At 42.7% G+C, this 17571-nt stretch overlaps 1 protein-coding gene across 2 annotated transcripts in view; it reads right to left on the bottom strand.

Annotated features, from left to right (window-relative positions):
- Window positions 1-14436, bottom strand: part of SLC44A1 (solute carrier family 44 member 1) — a 70462-nt gene extending 56026 nt beyond the window's left edge. For both annotated transcript variants that reach the window (XM_067316682.1, XM_067316681.1), the window contains exon 1: window positions 14297-14436. In XM_067316682.1, coding sequence (XP_067172783.1) covers window positions 14297-14323 — 27 coding nt within the window. In that variant the 5' untranslated portion in view covers window positions 14324-14436. The remainder of the gene's footprint in view (window positions 1-14296) is intronic.
- Window positions 14437-17571: the final 3135 nt, after the last annotated feature.

The following is a 17571-nucleotide window of genomic DNA, read 5'->3' as shown; positions in this document are numbered from 1 at the left end:
AATTCAGTAATTATTCAACCTTTTTGTAAATACTGCATACTCCCCCACTCTAGCCGGCCCTCATCAACACATGGCGCATGCCTCATCTTTTAGCCCTTACACTCCCTTCTATACTAAATCCACCTTCCAAGCTTCAAGTATCTCAGTCACCACAGGAAATGCAAGCCCTTTACATGGATCTTTTCTAAAACCATTATGATGTCAAATTAGAAAATTTAAGAAAGTTTAAGATTCAGCTTCCTTCCACAAAACCCTTGCTTTCCTCCTGTTATGATGTCAATTACAAACACTGGGACACGAATAGCTGAATTCCAGTTTGTTCAGCAAAATGGTTTCTGTACAAGATCTATAAACCTTTATATTAGAAGTCACCTTAAATTCCCTGGATGGCAAAGATTTGTTTCAGGTATTCTAAATCACATCTACACAAGAGCTCTGACAGCCATTTATGAAGTTAGATTCAGAAGCTACTGCCAAAGTGACTATCCTTTTCAGTAGATATAAGTTCATTTTGTTTTTCTAAGCACAAAATCTAGCATGAAACAGTTCTGGAAGTCATGGAACTACCGAAGTTTGGTTTTCTTTGGACTTTCTACATACTGCACTTAGATTCTCACTTCTAACGGAGTGAAAGTTACGATCAGAGTTCTTCAAGGAATAGAACAATTCCTGATGGTTTCTGTTCCTTAGGTTCTCTGATATCTAAGAATAATTTAGCTTTTGCTACAGCCCCTTTTTTGACCTCATTCTGACCACTTACTTCATTAAGCTCATAGGAATGCAATAGCTTTGAATTAACTATCACTGTAAAATTGGCTGCAGTTAGATAAATGAGTTTAAAAATTATTTGGAGAAGGACAAGTAGTTTCCTAAAGAAATGAAGTGTGTGTGATCTGTGTCAAGGATTTATTTTTTTTTTTAATGCAAGTTACTAGCAGTTTGAATTGTTATAAAAGGATTACATAACTAAGCTATTCAAATACCTTAAATTCATTTATTTTTTCCTCTCTGCTGAGAATCACAAAAAAAAAAAAAAAAAACTTGGAGTATTTATTCTGTTATCAGTTCTAATCAATTTCAGTAATGCTAAGAGTTCTGAAAATTTTGCATAGCAAGTATTTCAGGTTTATTTTTCTTTTAAATTGAAGGATAGTTTTCATTGTGCTTTTAAAAATCCTCAGGGACATTGTTACTGATGTGGCAGTTTAAAATCACATAAAACATCCTCCAGAGAACCACATTCATCTAATTATGTCCCCTTTAAATTCCTTGCTGTTCTATGACCTTGATCTAACATCTGGATTCAGAATGTATGTGACCATAGCTGAACGTAGGAGAGTAAATAGGAAAGACTCTTGTTGGAAGCTCTGCATGTATTTGTAACTCAAGGAATTCAAAAATGACTGTGTAGCTATTTATCTATGTAGGAGACAATGCAAACAGCCACACTGTACACCTGGCATTAATATACAGTGCTTGGAGGCAGAAAAGAATACTCATTCCAATCGTGATCTTTTGTGGGAAATGGCCATACCTTTTCCAGGAAGAAGGCTGATTCTCATAACTTTCCAAAGCACCAGTTATTCAACTGATAGCATTCAGTTTATTCTAAAAGCACAATTAGTACACACAGAGTCTTTCTACATCTACAGGGTAGGTCTGATGGCTTTCCAGAATTGCTGGTTTCATTGCAATATTGCACACAACACAATTGACATCTAAGACCTGGTTCATTTCTGAGTTCTCCTCAGGAAACAAGGCAGCCAGGTTAAAGAGGTTGCTGCCAAAAAATCGTTCAGTCCACAACCTGTCCTACATGCTCAGTTTAAACACTTCAACTTCACATGCAATTGAAACATCCCCTTCCTGCCAAAAAAAAGTTTTTGAAACATTTGTCAGTATTTCCTAATGACCCCCTAAGGAGCTGATTCTTCAGTCATTTTACACATCTTATGTAAGGATACGTTGCTAAAGAACAGTCCCACTCATGCGCTGGCCTTTACCATGAAGCATGCCACCTTTAAAAAAAGAGGAATCATAACTTACCAGTCTACCAAAAAAAGTTTCCTCAAGTGGAATTTTTCCCTGTGGATTCCCACAGAAGTTGCTCAGAGTGCAATTCTCCCTTTTACCAGAGAACATGGCATTTCACTGTTCAAGATACTGCACACCTTTCTACATTATTCAGCTGTTTAAGAAAAGAACTAGCAGCAACTCTATATTGTCCTTATGAAACTCCCTTGACTTCTCTGAAACAGAACCCAACTGAAGGACCTGAACAAACAGAAGAGATGAGTCCTGACTCTAAGCATTAATAGTTTAGGTTCCTGGTTAGAATAAACTAGAAGCATCCTAAAATCATATAAAAAGTCCCCTATTCCATAAGCCACTGTAGCCATTTTGACATCATCAAATGAAGTAATCAGTGAATTCTCTTCTTGCAATATGAATGTTAGACTGTAAGGAATAACATGATCAATCTGCTACATCTGGAATTACATGTTGACCACAAAACAGTTAAGGAAAAAAAAAAGCAGTATCAGTTGCAGGTCTAGAATAAGCGTGTCATTCTATAAACACCATGACCCAGTAACTACTTCATGAAAAACAGAGTATTTCTCTACATGCACAGATGATTTAGTAGGCAATGACTGATCTGACCAAGTGTGTAAAACATCAGAATATAAAATTAAGATCTAGCAAATTATATAATGTTTTTATCTGAAAACACAAAACAACTTTTAGCCTGTTAAAGAAACAGCACAGAAAAATTCATACTGAGGGAGAGAGAAGAGACATGGGCATTTAAAACCTTCACTAATAATAAAGAGGCTAGAGTCCCTGATAGTGCCAACACAAAGGTCCTGTTTGTTACTTCTAAGGAGAATGAAGTCTATAATTATTCTAGTATCTTCTATGACTCTGAAGAATGGATGACTCGGTTCCTAAAAAAAATACTCACCTCCCCTCACACATACACTTGTGTGAGAAAAAAGAAACATCTCAAGTAAACCAGCTCCATATATAAAATCTTCATGCTGTGAATGCAGTGTGCTTAAGTGCCCAAAACAAAGTCCCAAAGGATTAAGACTATCTGCAGTACACAACCTCATCAAATCTCAATCATCTTATAATTTGTTAAAGAAACCCTTCAGTTTATTGCATCATGAATTCTAGGAACACTGTGCAAACCTGCCCTAGTTAAAACACTCAGCATTACCTACAGACTTCCTACGCATTACTCATTGTTTAGACAAAATACCAAACAGCAGCTTGCTGCAGGCCTCGCAACATGGATTCCAGTTCTCAGGTTCACGTTACACTTGATTTATTATAAGCCAATCTATTGGCATTCCTCCATTATTAGGGCAGCAATATGCACCAGCAAACTCAGACTTCTACAATACTAGACCAGTTCCCTGGAAAAATGAACCCCACTGTACTGATAAAAATATCTTCATAAGCACATGAAAGAAATCCTTAGTGTAGAGTTGGCCTGAAGCTACCTTTGGGGAAGAGAACTACTGCTCCTACTCCAAAAGCCAAACATCCTCCCAATTAGAGAATTCTCCTGGGAGGTAGAGAAGGTGCTTGAAGTCCCCCAGACCTGGAGGACTGAAGCTAGATCTCCCACTTCCAGGTGCAAGTGAACTCATGACTGTAATTTTATTAAAGAGTTAGGAAATACAACCATAAGTGGCACTTATTTCTGTAAAGAAAAGAAAATAATATACACCGTTCTTCGCATGGGTCCTCTATTCCATGCTCTGGATAACAAGTCGACATGAACACCTCCAAGCCTTTTCAAAAGGGACAATATTTCAGAAAATGCAAAACACAGTTGTGTCTAAAGCCCATTTTCATGGCATTTCTGCTTCAATCTCATTCAAAAATGCTTTATTTTCCAATATACTGCAAAGCAAGCATCAGTCAAAGTTCTGGACTCAGAGCCACATGATAGAACTTTACATAGGTACACAAATCCCTAGGCTTTAGGGCTTTATATATTTAGGGCTTTAGCCCTAAATGGGGGCTACACACACCACATCACCACTTGTTCTCTGAGGCCTTCTCCACTGGAAAGATGCATCTGTTCTTCATAAGTACAAAAATTAGAGTTTCTGCTGGGAAAAGAAGAAGTTTTCTAGTGGTGTAATACTACTTTGAAATTATTCACGAAAGCATAAGGAATTTATGCTGTGCTTCTCTTCACAGACTAAGCACACTATTAATGAAAGGCTTCCACATGTGCTACTTCACTTATGTTCTCCTACTCTTTGCACAATATTTATGAGTTTTCAACATTATTTAAATAAAATTTAGAGCACATAAGCCAACATTTCCAGGAATTAATACATTTCTTGATAGTGTAATACAAAGATATTTACCTCAAAAATTCATACTCAGAGACTTCACTTATGAATCTGTCATATGGTTAATGTGTTGCATATCATCTTCCACTCATCTTTACAGTCAATTCATATTAAACATTGTTTCTAAAATGCCTTTATTCCTTTGCTTCCACCATAAAGATCCTACAACTTAAATTTATCTTGAAACATAGCACAGCTGATTAAATCAAAAGCTGACATGATCAGCACACCTGATGATATTTTAAAGCTTACAAATAAGGCCATCTGCAGAGAAAAGCTCAATCTAACCCTGAAAATGTTTATTTTTTCATTACCTACTGTAGGTGCTTATTTGAAAGCAGAAATAAATACAGACATTGCACATAAATATCACAGCAATATTTTTCAGATGGTCAAAATATCTATTTCAATGTGTGTTTGGTATTTCCACGATTCTTAATCTTTAAGACAAAGGAGCCATGCCAAAAGAAACAGTTCACTTTTAAAGACATTTTGCACCTACAAAGTTGTTTCATCTATATTGAATCCATTTGTACATCAATCTGCTTAACAGATTCTCAGATTCTATTCTCACTATGAGATTTTGCAAGTCCTAAATTACACAGTATTTTCAAGACTTGTACTAGTAAAACATTATCCAACTATAACATGCACTTAACTTCCAAATATATGTTATCTTTGTCACAATATGACATTAGTAGAGGAAAAATGGCACAACAGAACCCTCAAATTAGAGGTTTCCACAGAAGATGAAGGACATTCCACAGAAAATGCTGCCCCTGCTTCCAGGCAATCCCTTCATGTATGATGAGTAATTTTCTCCAGACAAAGAACTTTTTCATCCTTTTAAAGTTTCCAAAGTTAGAACTCAAAACCAACATCACAGTTCTTGTAAGACCTTGTGGCCAGCACAATACTGCTGTGAAAAATAATGACCTTGCCATATACTGTAGACCCGTGCAGCATTTTGCTTAGTAATCTTTTGAAGAGCATCCTTCATTCAAACAAGTTTGTCAAGGGAAGCGAGTAATACTGAAAAGAAATAAGCAAAAAGAAATAAGAAATCCCATCTAGACTCATAATTTTCCTATAAAAACATCCTTAGAATGTTTTGAGAACCGTCAGTTGTGTTCCAAAGGAGGAGTTTAATTACTATGTTTTATTGCTTCCACTATAAGTTTCCATAATTTCTTTATTCTCTCTCTTGCTGAACTGATGTTGGTTCAAAAGTCACAGAATGACTAATATCCAGTATCAGAAACAATCCCACATCCCTCAAGGATGGTGCACTAATCAGTACTAAAGACTAATAAGGAAAATCTACCAAAAATATATACAAAAGCAACAGAAAAACATGAAATCATGCATTCATCTGGCATTTACAATCTTTGCAGAAAGGCTTTCCACCTTTCAAAGGCAAAGGCCTTCTACTTGGCTGAGAGTTCTGTGAAGTTAGCTCATACTAGCATGTGTCAACACAAACACAGTACTGGAGAAAACTTGTGACAACACACTGAACACTGGGGAAACAACTCTTGCACTCATTGGCCATATAAAGCCAGAGCTATGCCAAAAACTGAGAAATCAATACACATACTCAACCATATTTGAAGGCTATCAACAGCACTATTAAAACTACCCAGAACCTCTTCTGTTTCCTCAACAAAGATCAAGACAACTTTGGTCTTACTTTTAAGGGGGAAAAAAAAAAGTTTACATGCCTTTTTAAAAAAAAAAAAAAACAAACTGACTTACAGGTCTAAAATTCTAGCATGACAAGAATAAAAACTGCTCAGGACTATTATAAGAGCACAGTGCCCGAGGACACTGAAAGAGTATTAGATTAATAAGAACCTACTCTAAGAAGGTCCTGCCTGCTTTATAGAAGAAAGGGTGGGAGCAGAATAGAAAGGGAAATAATGTATCAAACCCTTAAATTATTACACAAACATACTTCCTTAGAAGTAGGCAATTATTTTGCCGTTCTTCATAACAAACTAGAGGGAGTCTGACAAAGCATTTCCATGACAAGATTATCATGACCTTGAACAAAATATTTTATTGGGTCTCTTGTTTTGCTTCTACAGATCTGAAAATGATATTCAGAGTTCTCTTCCTCAGTTAAGCAATGTATCTGGAAAGCAGCAAGAGCAAAAACTCCAAATAAAGAAGTCATCTCAGGGCTTAAATTCATACTTGTGGTAAACATAGGCCTGCTTAAGTACATCACATTTATTAAAACAAGTCATCAAAAATCAGTTACTTCATTCTATCTGCCTTGACATCCCACCTTACTCTAGCAATATGATCTTTTAAAGCTGAACTTCAAAATGAAAGATTTAAATTTTTCCTCTTTTTTTCCTCTCAAGTATGTATATAAGCATTCTTAAGGCTGTTTCCATACTACTGTACACTGCTATTCTATATTAGAAGCTTGGATCTGCTCTTCTAGAAGATAAAAAAAAAAGAGTGGTTACTGAAGATAAGAAGCCATCAAATGTAATGAATATTGTTTACTTTTTAAATCTGTGAAAGTTTAGAGTCACTGGAAGACCTAGAAGAACTGTCATATATTCACCAACACAAAATTGTACCCTAAAATGTACACACAAAAAAGCTTTGTCTACTGTTTCATCAAACAGAGCTATCAATCAGCAATTGGTTTAGTCAGTGGGTAGAGCCCATTTGGCTACACTCTACCTAACCTGCTTTTAGGACCAAGGCATAAGAATTACACAGGATTTCCTAGCTTCTTCAAGTGAGAAAGATTCAAACACAATAACAAACATACAGTTTCTATTGAGCTGGTTTGCAAGTTCTAAGGGTCACAAAAGAAACAACCGAAGCAACTTCAAGGGAACAAAAATTACAATTAGTCCAAAGGAGAAAAACACATGCATAGCAGCAGTTAGTATAAAGCTTGCCTTCAGAATAAACAACTGCATAAAGAGAGTTGACAGCTTCACTATATGACAAGAAAAGGTATAATTTCTTCACCAAGGAAAAATAAAAGCGGTCAGTTTCATGATACTGATCTATGGTTGACAACATTCTAGATACCAGTTAGATTACAATAGCATAAACTTTTAATCCAACATTCACTCTTAATGATGCAACATGATTTCGATTTTTTTTTTAATAATCTCACTTTACAAAAAAAAAAAAAAAAATCCTCTGGTAAGAAGAAGTATGGACCACTATACCTTAACCCCAACTTTGTTCTTGAAGTGCTAAAAAGGTCACCCTTAGAATAACCTAAGAAAGAAAAGGAAATACTGTAACTTAAAGCTTTTAAGACCTGACACACAACTGAAAGATAATATAAACTACAGAAGTAGCTAGAGCTCAGTGGCAAAAACCTCAAAGAATTTGAAAAAAATGAAAAAAAAATACAAGTAGCTATGTAGTTAGAACACCTCTTCTACACTAAGATCAAAAGGAATTATTTGCACAGGTTGTGCAGTTGCCTGTAACACCATTTTTTAAAAAATAAACTTGGCGCTTCACAGGAAGAGGATGGAGCTCACAGATCAGAAACACCAAAAAAAGTAAACTGAGTAACTTAGTGGGATGCTTGACTCTAACACTGTTCTTGGACACTGCTTGTATGCTTCATGCTTCATATTAGGATTATGTGCCAGGGACTAAAATGGCAGCTTCATCTACTGTTAAAGTGTTGAACGGAAAATTAAGCTTTCTAGCTCTTGCAAGCAGAGTTCACAACTGATTCTGTTTCTGCTTGTCAACACTACCACTTAACTGGTCATCTGCCTTGAACATACCATGCCCATAGTGAAATGGGCACGGTTTGAGTTCCTTGTATTCAGACATTTGCCTGCAAGAACATCTGACAACTGAAGCTAAAGTTGAAGTGAGTAATGATATATATTGTTCATAACAGCTCACAAGAGACTTTAATTTCATCAGAAATATGAAAATTTGTAGAAAGTTAGGAAAGACAGATTTATTTTGCATTCTTTAACAGCAGCTGTTTGAGGGATAGTTATTGCATGGTCTGTTTTCATCGCCTTTTATAATAGGAGATTCTTTTAGTCTTGTAAAACAAAGGCTACTGCTAAAACCATCAAGAATAAGATCTGTGTTATCTCATTCGTGGATCAAATTTTCAAGAAGATTTCAAGCTCCTGACACAAATACCTTAGATTAAGCTAATGACATAGAAAGCTGTAAAAAAGTATACCACAAGCTTTCTCATTTCCAGCACAAACAATAAGAACTCAGTAAACTGCTTTGTTTTCTGTAATGTCATGCAGAAGCAAATGCCTTTTAAATGTAATCAATGACTTTGAGAGTTCTGTCAAAGGATTCAACTGTGGAAGAGCATGAAGGGAGGGAGAAGGGATTCCATATTAAACTATTCCAAGAGAAAGTATCTTAAGAAGGTGTGCTTCTTCCCACAGCTTGGTCCCTTTCATGAGCCATGAATTTGTGTTCCCCCGAAATAACAATGGAACTTCAGTGAAGCTGAGTTATAAACCAGATATAAACCAATGGAGCAATCTGAGTTAAACTGTAAAAAAAGTTTGCTTGCTTGAAAAAAGAACAAAAAAATCAAACCCTGCATGGATTACTTCAATCAATCAGACTTCTAGCAGGGCCACACAGTTACAGTGACAGGGGAGTGATGAACTCTTAGAGTTTCTCCTACAAAGCCAGTTAATCATGGACTAGTACTGTGAGATAACAGAAAATCCTACAGAGAAAAGAGAGAGAAGTGGAAAAAAAGGAAAGAGAATATTGCCTCAACCACAAACTCCATTTTTCTTCAAGTAAACACTAAAATAAATTTGATTATTCTATCAATTCTGAGCTTCAGCACTACTTGCTCAAAAGACTTTAACATTTAGGAAGTAACAGTCACTTCCAAAAGAGAGCGAAGAAAAAAAAAAAGTTTTATCAAAATCCACGGAAAACTTTAAGCTTTGGTGCACTGAATGAATCTGAATTCACCTAGTTACAGAGAGTTTCAGTGTTTCTTCTACTTTTACCTTTAGCAATCTTCCTACTCAGCAAAAGTAAGCAGAACCCATGCAACAGGTTTTTAGAGCTTCACAGAAGAGCCACAATGTAACAGATGCACCCAAACAGAAGCACCCACCTTAAGAAACTGAGAATACAAACACTGTAATGGAAGACAATGCACAGAAACTGACATTAAGGTATTAAAAACCAACAGCATAGTGAGACAGACAGGGTTTTTCCTTTTTCTTTTTTTCCCTCTCCTTTCCTTTATAAAATTTTCATCTCAAATAGGTCACTATACTTCAGCCATACAACTGCAGTGGCTCTTTCAAGGAAACAGAAGTTTTAGGAGAATCAGTCCATCATAATTAATGAAGAGTACACAGACTTTTCTTAGAAGAAAAGTAAGGCACAGTTAACTTTGCATAAGGTTTTTCTGAAAAGTTCAAGCTTCAAGATGGAGAGAGTCAAGGGAAAGGAAGCACAAAAAGCTACAGCAAAATCTGCCTAAACAAGGAGAGAGAACACGAGCACCTAAAGAACAAAAGAGGATGGCTCAGTTGTAACAGTGAGAGGGTACAACAGATAAACAAGAACTTTGGTTGCAATGATAAAGAACAAGGACAGATCAAAGAAAATACTGTGCCAGAAGTGAAATAACTTGGAGTAGGCATGAAATAAGACTGAAATTAAAACAAACAAACAAACAAACCAACCAACCAACCACACACACACAATAAAGTATTCTTCCAGATTAAAGTCTCAACAGGTAAAGTCACAGCAGAACAACAGCAAAGAATGAGTACATTGAAAATAAGACAGCCTGGTATGGTTGTACTAAGTTTAAGTTAAAACCACTCATAACAGTTCACAGTGAAGAATTTGGTAGAATAGGATAAAAATGCAAAGTTAATGAAAAAAACCACACCCTAGAAGTACAAGCACAGACAGCAGGAGAGAAGAAACAATAATCAGAAAATAGAAGGCAATGAAGAATAACAAGAGGGCAGTGAGAATAAGTCCAGTGAGAATAAGACATCAAGATGTAGAGGAGTACTGACAGTATCAAAAGCAACAGAGGTCAAGGAGGGTAAAAAAAAAAAAAAAAAAGGAGTGGGAGCCTTGCAACTTGGCCAAAAGAAGCCTGTAGAGAGCTTAATGCAGGCCATTTCAGCAGAGCATGGAAACAGAATAGGAAGAAATATGGAAAAAGAAGAGAAAATATTTGACAACAGATGTAAATTTTCTGTTCCACAAGTTTGGAAAAGAAGGAAAGCAGACTAGGGTTGACTGTCAGTTTTAAGTTAGAATAAAACTGGAAAAGGAAAAAGATGGCAGCAAGAAGTTAAAAATGCATATAGGGAGCAAAAAAAGAAAAATATAACAAATGGGACTTTGGGGGCAGGCCGAGCAGTTGAAGGTAGAAAGAACAGACAGGCAGCAAACAGCAGAATCCACCACTGTAAATAGTAGGCAAGAGAAAAGGTAAATACTCCAACTTTAATCAGTTTCTTCCCTGAAAACTTTCAGACTCTGCAGGGAAAGAAATACAGAAAGAGCTTAAGGCAAAGCTGTAGACAGCCTGCAAAACAAAGGAACTGAGAAATGCGTTGGAAAAAAGAAAAAAAAAGAAAAGGAAAAGGACGATTTAGGAAGAAATAAGAGTTAGGAGGGAGACATGAGAGAAATCTACCTGATTCTACAGCCAGTCACAGGTAGATGCATTATTGTAAATGAGGTGGCAGTTATGAGAAAGGGACTTGGAGATGCAGTGAACACATACGGACACGGCTGGCAAAGTCAAAGCAGAAGCAACCACCGTTCTCAGAAACAGAAATGAAGATCAGCAGATGAATATCAAACAGACAAGAGAGCTGAATAATGAATATAATGAAAAATCAACTTGGAAAACAAAATCATGAGGAATGAGGGTGAGGAGTCATGATAAGAGGAGAGACTGTGTGTCAAAGTCTGAGATTCATCAAGCTTTTTGTGCTTGCTATCTCTTGACTCTCTCCATCTTGACACTTGAACTTGTCAGCTAAATTGGGATAAACAAGAAGCAGCAAGTGAGGCAACATGGAAGAAGAAGATCTGATGAAACCCTGCTCAAGGAAAGCTTAAGAAGGAATGATGGAGGGTGATAGTATAAGACAAGGGTAATGAGGAACCCAACATCTATTAATGATAAAGGGATGATAAGAGAGACATTTGGCTCTAATGTAATGCTGTACTGTTTGGTAACAAGGTTCCTGCAATCAATATACTAGACAAAACTGTTGCTGATAAAATATTCAGCAGCTAGCCTTTGATTTGGATTTCCTCAAGAGATACACAACTGCTCATGGTTAAGGAATTAGATAATCAACCATTCTTTATACTTCAGTTATATATAAAGGATACCAAGCTCAATTACTATCCCACATCCCACCACACATAAGGAACCTAAAGGAAAGATTCAGCAGTGTACTATTAACATCACAAGCCCCGAAATGGGAACACAAATTTCACTGAAAAACAGAATCAGTTAGTTGAAACCTACGAACAAGCCAAATATTGTAAACATCTAATCCTCTATTTATTCTGCTTTTGGTCTAACAGTATCCAGAGATAAGACTGCTTTTTCTTTAAAAAAATAATAACAGGGAACAGCAATACAAATTCATAAAAAAACAGCTATAAAGAGGCTATTAAACACCTACAAAAAGCAATTTGTACAGTTACAGAAAATAAGGCTGGAAAAGACCTAAAAATATCACTAACTTAACTCTCAGTGCTACAAGCCTGTATCAGCTCTACTTAAGCCATTCCTGACAGATGTTCATCCAACATGTATCTTAGCAAACCTCAAGCAATACAAACTCCTCAATCTCTCCCCTAGCAGTCTACTGCAGTGCTTCACCAACCAAAGAATTTAAAAATTTTCCCCTAACATTTGGCACAGATCTCTGAGATTCAAAACCATTTCCTTTATATATACAGATCATTCCCTTCCTCTTTGCAGCAAAATTTGCTGTATGCAAAGGATATTCCCTATTGCAACTGGACAGCTCTCTGCAGTGTTTTACACTGGAAGGACAGAATCCTTATAATCCTTATAATAATAAAAAAATATAAGCCTGCCAGAAGGATGAGCTACAAAAACTCATCTCTGTGATGAGTCATCTGGGACAGCAGAGACGGACTTTCCCGCATAAGCAGTCTGCTGGAAACTGGATTCTGCCACCACACAGCCAAAGGAAACTAACATTTTCAAGCAAGCAAGGCACAGCCGTAGTGTTAGTCATGACCATTCCACCTAGTCCTTCCAGAAAGGAGCCAAGCAAAGAACAATACCGTCCTAGTTGTGTTGTTCAAAGGGAAAGTTAAAATGGGAAGCAGAGCTGCAAACTGGAGCTCTGGGTGGAGCTCCTGATTGTGCCTTTCTTAGCAGCAGCACCACTCGGGCAGGGGAAGAGAGTCGGTAAGGGCAAAGGAGAGCAAGGAGGGAGGGGGAAGAAAGAAAAACTAAGCTAAGAAATAAGAAAGCACAGATGCACATGGGGGCAACCACACTCAGGGAAAAGGATGCAAGGAAGCATCTGGGCTTCATGGGGCTGGGTGGGGGAACGGGGCTGGTATTAGTGTCACTGAAATCGGGAGTAAAACTCCTTAACACCAATGTAGGACCACCTCCTTTTCCAGAGGCAGTGGACCTGGGGAGGCCCCGCACACGGCAAGTTGCCTCCCAGGAGATGGCTACTCTTCCTGGCACAGGGAGATATTGCAGAAGGCGCCCTGCAGGAGAAGCTACAAGGAAGGGCAGGGAGGTGCAGAGCTATAATGGGGTGCAGTGAGACAGGGTAGGGGGGATGAGGCAGTGCAGAGCCGTGGGAGGGGTGTGCAAAGCACAGCAGGCGCAGTAGGGGAGAGTCAGTGGTGCGCAGCCATGGCAGGGGAGCAGGGCAGGGCATGGCAGAGTGTGCAAAGCTATGGTGGGGTGCAGGGAGAGAAGGAGGGGCAGGGGGTGCAGAGCCATAGGGAAAGCAGAGCCCGGCAAGGGGTGAAGAGCAATGCAGGGGACAGAGGGCAGAGCGAGGGGGGAGCAGGGCATGGCAAGGGGGGAAGCATGGGTTAGTGGTGCAGAGGAACAGGGCTCTGGTGGGGGGCAAGGGGGTGCACAGCCCCGAGGGGGAGCAGAGCTATAGGAGAGAGCAAGAGGATGCACAGTTACAGGAGAGCAGGGCTACAGGGGGAGTATGGGGGAGCACAGCCATGGGAGAGCAGGGCTATGAGAGGGAGGACATCTGTGGCAGAGCAGGGTTATGACGGGGGCAAGGAGGACACAGTCACGGCAGAGCAGGGCTATTGGGGGGGAAGGACATCTACGGCAGAGCAGGGTTATGGCGAGGGCAAGGGGGGCACAGCCACGGCACAGCAGAGCTATGGGGGGAAGGACATCTGTGGCAGAGCAGGGCTATGGCAGAGGGTCAAGGGGGGCACAGCCACGGCAGAGAAGGACTGTGGTGGGGGGAGGGCATCTGTGGCAGAGCAGGGCTATGGGGGGGGGGGCAAGGGGGCACAGCCACGGCACAGCAGGGCTATGGGGGGGAGGACACCTGTGGCAGAGCAGGGCTGGGGGGGGGGCAAGGGGGCACAGCCACGGCAGAGCAGTGATGCGGTGGGGGGGGCGGGAAAGCACGGCTACAGCGGAGCAGGATGAAGGTGGGGGCAACGCGGGGGTGGGCTATGGGAGGGCAGGGGGTGCCCAGCTCAGGGAAGGGGAGCTGAGGTGGGGGGAGCAACGCCACAGCGCGGAGCCACCCCGGGGCGGAGGTGGGGGGGAGCCCGGCCGCGGCGGGCGGGCGGCCGGCAGGGCCGTGGCGGGAAGGAGGTCCGGGACCGGGGTGAGGGGGGCCGTGGCGGGGCGGCGGGGCCTCTCCCGGGCGCGGGCCGCTCACCTGCGCGGCGGAGCTGCAGCAGCCCATGGCGTCCGCGGGTCTCTGCCCCGGCCGTGCCCGCTAGGCGCCAGGCATCCACCCGCCGCGACAGCCCGTCCCGGGGCGGCGCGCGGAACCGTTGCGGAACCGTTGCGGAACCGTTGGGCCCGTCAGGCGCGCGCGGCTGCAGCGCTAGCCCCACCACGGCGGTGGCTGAGGAGGCGGGGGCGGGGCTTGAGGCGGGGGGCGGGGGTTTTGCGGCGGAGGGGGCGGGGTCTGCGGCGGAGGGGCGGGGCTGTGGCCCTGCGGTCGCTGCGTGCCAGCCGGGCGGTCGCGTGGCTGACCTCGCCCCCCACTTCCGCTCTGCCTCGCGGGCCGCTTCCGGTTTTGCCGCGCTGCCATGGCAACGGCAGGGCCGCGGGGAAGGAGAGGCCGCCGCGGGCCGGGCCGGGGCCGGCGGCCATGTCGCGGCCGGGCCGGGTCAGCCCTCGCCTTTCTCTCCGTGCCCGCGGCGGGCAGCGCAGGGGTGGTTCCCCCGGCAAGCCGGTGCGGGAGCGCTGCGCGCCGTGCGCAGGGGGAGGTGGTGGCGCCCCAGGTCTCCGGCAGGGCCGTTGGGCGGCCGCAGTGCAGCAGAGGCCTGCGGCGTGTCCCGCCCCTCCCCGCAGCGTGTGCGGCACCCAGGCCTCTGAAATGGTGTCTGTGGGCAGTTGCGCCAGACGTGAGCCAGCATGCGCCCCGGGTTCACAGCCAGTTGCCCTACGCCTTTGCTGCTCGTTCGGGCAGGCTTTGTCGCCTTCCCAGAGAGACAAATGCCAGGGTCCGTCTTCGGAGGTGTGTGCCTCTGTAACTCTGCAAAAAGTTGGTTTCACAAACTGCCGAAGGAGGATGTTTGTGAAGCAGTTAACTGCTTTAAGTTCAGTCTTTAAGCACAGGCTGGATGGACCATGTTACTAAGTCCTCCAGTTAGCAAAAAATGCTTCAAAAATGGCAACAATGGCAACAGCTCTTCCCAGTGTGAAGATGGGTGCTCTTTGGAAACTGTCGGTCCCTGTTAAGGTAGGTTTATCGGCCTAGTAGCTTTGTTTGAACACAGGCCAAACATACTAGGTGACACTTTAAATTTAAAAAAAAGGGCAGTTCTAAGTTTTGCCGATTTTTAACTCCACAGCAGGTTTAATTCAATCAACATAATAAGAATATCTCTGATTAGAAATAACACCACAGTGACTTAAGTCTAAAGTGATCCTTTAGCAGGCAGAGTGAGGCAAAATAGGTCTTCTGACTAGAGAAGTTAAACAGACTTCCTAAATAGAAGTAAAACTGGCATGTGTATGAATCCTTCCAACCTCAGCGATTCTGTGATTCTGTGAATCCTGAATCATACATTTGTTCGCTGTCCTCAGTGTAATGAGAAATCACAGAATCATGGAAGAGTTGAGGTTGAAAGGGACCTCTGGAGATCATCTAGTCCAACCCCCCTGCTCAAGCAGGGTCACCTAGAGCACATTGCACAGGATTGCGTCCAGGCGGGTTTTGAATATCTCCAGAGAAGGAGACTCCACAACCTCTCTGGGCAACCTGTTCCAGTGCTCTGTCACCCTCACAGTGAAAAAGTTTTTCCTCATGTTCAGATGGAACTGTCTGTGTTTCAGTTTGTGCCCTTTGCATCGCGTCCTGTTGCTGGGCGCCACTGAAAAGAGACTGGCCCCATCCTCTTGACACCCCCCCTTTGGATATTTGTATACACTGATAAGATCCTTTCTCAGTCTTCTCCAGGCTGAACAGGCCCAGCTCTCTCAGCCTTTTCTCATAAGAGAGGTGCTCCAGTCCCCTAATCATCTTTGTAGCCCTTGGCTGGACTTGCTCCAGTAGTGCCATGTCTGTCTTGCATTGGGGAGCCCAGAACTGGATGCAGTACTCCAGATGTGGCCTCACCAGGGCTGAGTAGAGGGGGAGAATCACCTCCCTCGGCCTGCTGGCAACACTCTTCCTGATGCACCCCAGGATACCATTGGCCTTCTTGGCCACAAGGGCACATTGCTGCCTCATGGTTAACTTGGTGTCTACCAGCACTCCCAGGTCCTTCTCCGCAGAGCTGCTTGCCAGCAGCTCAGCCCCCAGCATGCACTCGTGCATGGGGTTATTCCTCCCTAGGTGCAGGACCCTGCACTTCCCTTTGTTGAACTCCATGAGGTTCCTCTCCACCCACCTCTCCAGCCTCTCCAGGTCCCTCTGAATGGCAGCACAGCCCTCTTGTGTAGCAGCCACTCCTCCCAGTTTTGTATCATCAACAAACTTGCTGAAGGTGAACTCTGCCCCTTCATCCAGGTCACTGATGAAGAAGTGGAACAATACTGGAGCCACTACTGACCCCCGGGGGACACCGCTAGCTACAGGCCTCCAACTAGACTTTGCACCACTGATCACAACCCTCTGAGCTCTGCCTTTCTGCCAGTTCTCAATCCACCTCACTGTCCACTCGTCTAACCCACACTTCCTGAGCTTGTCTATGAGGATGTTATGGGAAACAGTGTCAAAAGCCTTGCTGAAGTCGAGGGAGACAACATGCAGTGCTCTCCCCTCATCTACCCAGCCAGTCATTCCATCATAGAAGGCTATCGATGGGTTAAGCATGCTTTCCCCTTGGTGAAGCCATGCTAACTGCTCCTGAGCACCTTCTTCTCCTTCACATGCTTCGAGATGGCATCCAGGATGAGCTGCTCCATCACCTTTCCAGGCATGGAGGTGAGGCTGAGTGGCCTGGAGTTGCCTGGCTCCTCCTTCTTGCCCTTTTGGAAGACTGGAGAGACACTGGCCTTCCTCCAGTCCTCAGGCACCTCCCCTCTTCTCCACGTCCTTGCCGAGATGATGGAGAGTGGCCTAGCAATGACGCCCGGCAGCTCCCTCAGCACTCGTGTGTGCATCCCTTCAGGGCCAGTGGATTTGCAGGTCTCAGGTTTGCCTGAAAGATCTCTAACCCAATCCTCCTCGACCAAGGGAAAATCTTCCCTTCTCCAGACTTTCTCTCTTGTCTCCAGGGTCTGGGATTCCTAGGGGCTCGCCTGACAGTAAAGACTGAAGCAAAGGCGGCATTCAGTAACTCGGCCTTCTCTGTATCATTTGTCACCAGGGCACCCACCCCATTCAGCAGCAGGCCCACATTTTCCCTAGTCTTCCTTTTGCTACTGAGGTATTTGAAGAAGCCCTTCTTGTCCTTGACATCTCTAGCCAGACTGAATTCCAAATGGGCCTTAGCCTTCCTCCTCGCATCCCTGCATCTTCTGACAGCATTCCTA

The sequence above is a fragment of the Apteryx mantelli genome, chromosome Z, assembly GCF_036417845.1.
Source record: "Apteryx mantelli isolate bAptMan1 chromosome Z, bAptMan1.hap1, whole genome shotgun sequence".
In the NCBI taxonomy this organism is placed as follows: Eukaryota; Metazoa; Chordata; class Aves; order Apterygiformes; family Apterygidae; genus Apteryx; species Apteryx mantelli.
The sequence above is the reverse complement of the archived record's forward strand: the minus strand, read 5'-3'. Positions and strand labels throughout refer to the sequence as shown.